Source organism: Acyrthosiphon pisum, chromosome A1 (genome assembly GCF_005508785.2).
Source record: "Acyrthosiphon pisum isolate AL4f chromosome A1, pea_aphid_22Mar2018_4r6ur, whole genome shotgun sequence".
Classification (NCBI taxonomy): domain Eukaryota; kingdom Metazoa; phylum Arthropoda; class Insecta; order Hemiptera; family Aphididae; genus Acyrthosiphon; species Acyrthosiphon pisum.
In genome coordinates, this window is record NC_042494.1 from 106,053,405 (window position 1) to 106,060,323 (window position 6,919).

At 28.8% G+C, this 6,919-nt stretch overlaps 1 protein-coding gene across 4 annotated transcripts in view; it reads left to right on the plus strand.

Moving 5' to 3' along the window:
- The window catches only part of LOC100165635 (modular serine protease), a 52,363-nt gene that overhangs the window by 1,567 nt on the left and 43,877 nt on the right, over positions 1–6,919 (plus strand). For all 4 annotated transcript variants that reach the window (XM_029487964.1, XM_029487967.1, XM_029487966.1 and 1 more), the window contains exons 3-9: positions 1,983–2,099; positions 2,170–2,325; positions 2,633–2,847; positions 3,025–3,240; positions 3,412–3,478; positions 4,658–4,777; positions 4,872–5,084. In XM_029487964.1, the coding sequence (XP_029343824.1) occupies positions 1,983–2,099; positions 2,170–2,325; positions 2,633–2,847; positions 3,025–3,240; positions 3,412–3,478; positions 4,658–4,777; positions 4,872–5,084 (1,104 nt within the window). The remainder of the gene's footprint in view (positions 1–1,982; positions 2,100–2,169; positions 2,326–2,632; positions 2,848–3,024; positions 3,241–3,411; positions 3,479–4,657; positions 4,778–4,871; positions 5,085–6,919) is intronic.

Consider the following 6,919-nt stretch of genomic DNA (forward strand, 5'->3'; position numbering starts at 1 on the left):
TCTAATTGATCTTTTACTTCGGCAACAAGGATATTAGCTTTATATATTATATTTTAAATGTTTTTAGCATCAATTCGATTACAATGATATATTTAAACTTATAGCTATTGTTTGTATATCTCTTAAATGGACGTGATTTCGATGCTCCTGAGGAATGAGGAAACCTTTGGAACAGCCTGTATCATTTTTTCCTGTTCGCTGCAAGTTCTGTGTTGATGTTGGTATATTCCAGCGTTTCATTAACTGTGTTCCGTGGAACCCCAGGGTTCCGCAGAGATCACTTCAGGGTTCCACGAAACTTCAGTGCATTTTTTCAAAATTTTAAATCGATCTCTGTGTTAAATGTTGGTGTATTATCTATTTACAATAATTATTAATGTATAAAACATAAGTACAATGATTTCAGTAATTTAAGTTTAGAAATATTACCCACATACAGCCCTGGATTACACATTTACATTTTACACCACCTAGCTACAAATCAAAAATAATACAACAATAATATCCAATAATAGACGAGTACCTTCGTCGTCTGTCTTAATTCTTTATAAATTATAATATACAAATGTAGATATAAAATGCCAAATAGCATTTGGTCAACAATCAACACTATACTAATTATAATTTAAAATACCCGAGTCCCGAATTCGAATAGGTACTGTTGTCACTTGTCTGTCATATTAAAATTTATAGTCGGTTAGGTATACAATAATAAATATTAAATTCAATAAGTCTTTCCAAATTAACTAATTACCCCTATGTCCTGAAAGTAGAGAAGAATGACTGGGTTCTGGCAATCTGGCCTCTGGGTAAAGATAATTATAATTTTATATTATATTAGTTATTATTAGTGTATACAGTTAAGTTATTTTTGAGGATTTCATGTTTCATGTTGCACCTTGCAATACGGGTAAATTTAATTCTTCTATATTCATATTAACATATCTATAATCTATTTCTAACAAATAGATGGTACTTAACAGCCTATATATAGTATGGTATGAGGAGACGTGCAGTCCGTAGGTATATATATAATTTTAGGGTTTTGAATTATTTCGTTTGGAATATTTGGTCATACATTTGATATGAATATTCGTTTATTGTGATAAATGAGTTTTCTTGTTTTAATTGATTTTTTGTTCATTATCACCGGCATCGGGTGATTAACGACGCAGTCGATATTATGTGCAATATAAAATAATCGGGGTGAAACAACAAGATATGTCCTAATATTTCGGAAATTGACTTTTCCGTGACAATTTCTCATACCTTTATATTGGTACGACACAATGCAAATCTTAGACAATATAAAATATGTTTATGATCTAAGCATAGACCTTTTACTTATAGTCTATACTCTATCTCTATAGACAGGCCTATCCTATACCAAATATATTGATAGTCATGTGCTGATATGGCACAAAAATGCACCCCGTTTAGTATAAAAAATATTGTATGAATATATATATATACATTTCGCCGTATCAGAGTAACATAGTAGCCAAAAATAGGCACCTATCTTGACACGGTAAAAACGAAAAGAGAGCCGGTCTATTCGTAAAAGGTATATGGATTTAAGATACAAACTGCTGTGTTATACAAATGATTTTTTTTTTTTGAGCTATCATAATATATTCTGTAAATTATTTTCTGTGGGAATAAATGAGATAACGAAATTTGAAATTGAAACCCTGAACATTTTCATAATATTGAGATGTCTGGTTGTTGCACTTACGTCTTCAATTATGATATAGCTATAGTATACTTAAGCAGGAGCGTAGTTTAACTACATTTTATTTTTATGTTTGGAATGGAATTATTTTACTAAAAATTAAAATATGTCTACCTATATTCAACGAGTAGCTATTCCATAAGGGTATAAAATATTTTATAAAATTATGTACTTTATCGAATATTATTATGAAATAATAATGTATGATAACATTTTTAAATACCTATACGTTTACCTCAATTCAAAAAAGTGTAACGGAATATGGGTGTGAATCTGGTGAGTGCATTGATGTCTCAGATACTTGTGATGGAATACGAGATTGCAGTGATGGATCGGACGAAACAAGACTGTTGTGTGAAATGGTCCTGTAAGTCAATTGACATTTATAACAAACATAAAAATGATATAATAATTGTTATTGACATTTTACATTAAAGGTGTCCACCGTCTACATTCAGGTGTAAATATGGCGCTTGTATCAGTAACGAATATAGATGTGACGGCGCCGAAGATTGTAATGATGGTTCAGATGAAAGAATGTGTTCCAATTCAACATCAAGCACAGAAAACCCGATAACCACGAATCGTGTTAAGTAGGTTATCTACTCGAATAAATGTGTACTTATATAATATTATAGTCCTATAATAACATTTCAAGTTTTAGTGAACTTGTATTCTATAAAGTGAATTCTAAATATATTACTAGAAATATGTGGAAAATATAATATAAATAATAATAATATATAAGTACCTAATTTATTAGTTAGTAGTTAATAGTTAATAGTTAATAGTTAATAGTTAATAGTTAATCTCTATTATTTCTATATTGAAACAAATGTATGTAATAATACTGAATTGTATGATAGCTGGTAAATTGAATACTTGTTATGTTGATTTTAGGGCTACATGCACTATACCGGCAATCGAAGGAACAAAATATTATTATAAAGACTCGAATCAAAATATTTCTCTGCCTTATGGCACTGAAATTGAACAATATCGCATAATTGAAGAAGACTGCGAAGCTGGGTATTATAAAGTTGTTCCTTACAGATTTATGGTGTGTTCGGATTTCGGACTATGGAGACCATTCGTTACTAAAGAATTATGTTTGAGTAAGTACCCATGTCCTATTGTATTGTATTGTTTTGTATATTATACACCAATACGGATAATGTAAAAATAAATTTAAAGATAAAATTGTTGGTCTGACAGATATTTGGTAATAATATATATTTTTTAACCGTTACTGCTGAATTTGCATTAATTATATATTTTATTGATGTCACCAGAAATGTGTCCACCTATGAAATCAGATAGTTTGGATTTTGAATGTACTTTTGAGGATAAATATATTAGTTGCTTAACTCCATTACCTGGCACTATATTGTATCAAACATGTAAAGTCACTCATAGATTACTAATCGGACATGAACAAGTCCCAATTCAATTACATTGTCTGGAAAATGCAACATGGAGTGATGATGATCTATATACGTGTATTCCAAGTATTTTTTCATTTTATTATTATTTTTTTTATCATTGCTATGTGAAATTATTGCACTAAAAACACATGTAGAATTGAATAAAAAATAAAAAATATAGGAAATAATAAAAAAGTAAAAAATAAAATAAATGTATAAGTATTATATAACAATTATCTAAATGTAATAAACTAGGAGTAAGTGTTCATTCAAGTCCTCCAAAATCGCAACAAACTCAAGTAACCAATCAGACTAAATGCATGTAAGTAATTGATTTAAAATTTAAAATTGTATAATAATGAATAATAATCGTTGTTTTTTTAACGATTTACTCCTTTTTATATTATATAATATACTATTTATTATACCTGCGTAGGACAATAATATTATATAGGTAAACCAGCCAACAGAAATCTAATTGAAACTTATAGGTATAACTCGAAAACTTCTTTAATTCTATGTGAATATATAAATTGCTGAAAATTTTTCGTTGTTTTCTATTTACTATTTCAATTATTATTTATCTCGAACTTAAGTATTATAGATTCGAATATTAACTTAAATTAGGTAGTCAAATTATTAACTGCTTAATTATATTTAACTAAACAGAGATAAATAGATTATAGATTATTGACTACCAATTTTACTTTTCACATAATATGATCACGCATAATGCATTTGAATTCAGTATTTTTTTAACATTTGGTAAAAAATTATATGTTATTATATAAATATAATAGAAAAATATTTTGCAAATAAACTTAGTATTCTAAATTCAAACTTATCAATCTCATTAAAAAAAAAATTGGATTGAAACCTCAGACATAAGTATATAAGTGTATTAAACATTAAGCTATATTTCATTATTATCTTTATTTTGCAATACAATTGCGACGTAATACTATATACTTATACAGATTACAGAGTGTCCGGCCGTGGGCCACGAGGATATCCCCATTATCCGTAGAGGGGGACTCGCCGCCCGGACAAAAACCGGGTTTTTAGCCGTTTTTCCTATAACCTAAAAAAATTACTAAAAATCATGGGATTAATTAAAATAAAATGTTGAAAAGTCAAAGTTCTCACAAAAATAAACTCTATAAAATGGCTATATCCATTGTTTCAAAAATAAAAAAATAACTTTTTTAACTTTTTACCAAAAAATTTAATTAAATTTTAAAAAAAGTATGTGTAGTCCTTGTCTCTATGAGTCTAATAACAAAAACCGATTTATGATGTATTTATTATCTCAGGAGATATCGTAATAGGTAAATCCTCGCGGGACACTCTGTATACACAATACACACACGAGTATTATTAAAACCCATATAATAACTTTGAATTTCGTGCATTATCATAAACTGACCTATATTGTACGAACATTATATATTTGCAACTATTAATTTGTAATAATAAAAAAAAATGTCTATTTATTATTTAGAAATAAAGATGAGTACCGCTGTTCATCTGGCCAATGTATAGGTATATCATTCCTATGTGATGGACCTTCAGATTGCACTGACGGATCTGACGAAACATCGGAATTGTGTCATTCAAGGGTGTACGTATTGGTTGGAATTAAAAAAAGAAAATGTACAATATGCATAGGTAAATGTATTTGTAAATAGCTATTTTATTAATGTTTAACGTTAAAGGTGTCCAACGAATAAGTTCAAGTGCAACTATGGTGCCTGTATAAGTAATAAAGAAAAATGCGACGGTTTGCAGCACTGTACTGACGGTTCTGATGAAGCAGACTGCAATGTCTTCGGAAAGCCCAAACCGTTGACATTAGCTAACCCAAATTCACAAATCACACAGAGACCGAACACTACCTCAAGACCAGCAACTCAAACTAATAATATGAGGTATAATAATGTTTTGTTTATGTATTTGTAAAGTTAAAATTGTATTCAACAGATATTAATAGACATCATTTAAGATAGGCTAAATAAATATCAATGGTAAATATGTTTAAAGCGCTTGGGCATGGATTTGGTTAATTATAAATGTTAAGAGCGTCACTGTTACAGTGTTACATGGTATATTTTGGTAGGTAACTATATTAAAACGTTGTCAATCTATGGTACTGCGTGTATTTTTACATCATGCGAGGATTTAGAAGTTAGACAATACACCTATTTATTCCTATTGGCGAGTTTAATTTAACGTAAATTGAAATTAAATACTGAAAATATAAATTATTTTACTTTAGGGATTAACTACTGGAATAAATTCACGGAGCAAGCGATGAAACAAGTCTAGTTAAGCATACCTAGTAGCCTGAAATATTATTACAATATACATTTTGTTAATTAATCAAAATAGTTAGGTATATCTTTATGAAAAGACTCCGTGGTAATACAGAACAAATCTAAGATGACACATACGGTTAGGATGTATATAATATATTATATATTGTATATAATATATATTATTATAGAATTTACGTAATATCATAATATGTATATAAGTAAAATATTACAATAATTCAATATAAATACTGTTATGGTGTTTCATATTATAGCTCGGGCTTAGTTTCTTTCAAATTAGAGTTTACTATTATTAAAACAATTATAACTTGAAATAATTATAATTTTTTTTTTACTAAACTTTTTTATTGGCTATTAGCTGTTTTTTTTTGTTTGTAGGGAAGAGGAACGGTTGGAACGGTTGGTTGAAACACTATGTGTGGCAAGGATTTGTAGTTAAAAATCCCGTGTGGTCACCCATCCGGGAGCTAGCAACACCGTTCGATACGTACACTCAGAGCATTTCTGCAGTTGAGTTTACGGACCGCGCCACACCAAACCATAATTATAATTTATAGCACACATTAATAGGATTTAATTAGAAGAATATTTGTTTTATCAAAAAGCCCTAGATATCTGGAATCCCTTTAACAGATAAATAACTGCGTGTGTGGCGTGTGCCAAAATGTAAGAATTTAGTACCTATTAATACTATTGGATAAAACAATCTATAGGGGAAAAAATTGTAAATGTAGATATAAATAAAAAAAATTGGTGTACCTATATTCAGCTTTGGCTAAAGTTAAGGAAAAAAAAGCGTAGCAATATATTTCTCCCATAAAAAATACATAATATTATATGACGTTATGTTTATATCTTAAACACCTATTCGTTTAAATTTTGGTTATGATTACGTTATATTATTTAAAGGTCATGCATGGTACCGTATATGGAGGGCACTGTGTATTCTTTATTTGAAATTGAATCAGATCAAAATCCTCCTTTATCACCTGGGTCATTTGTTGATCCGAGTACCGCAGTTGAAGAGAGCTGCGAAGAAGGATATTATAAAACTACTTCTAATAGAATTATAATTTGTTCAGGAAATGGAAAATGGAAACCAAAGGCTGATAAATTATGTTTGAGTAAGTATGTATTAATGGTATATATAAACATATTTACAAAACACAGTTAGTATAATTGGGATTGTAGGTATTCCTTGATAATTGATTTATTTTCACTGTATAATATTTTATTATTTTTAAGATACTCATAGAATAATTGATATATGTTTCAAGATATATACTAATTTTTAATTGATTTATGTTTTAAGAAAGATGTCCATCTATGTCTTCGGACAGTTTAGATGTCGAATGTATTTTCAATGGTAAAAAAGATGATTGTTCAAACTCATCAATACCGGGCACTGTATTAACACCAAAAATGTAAAA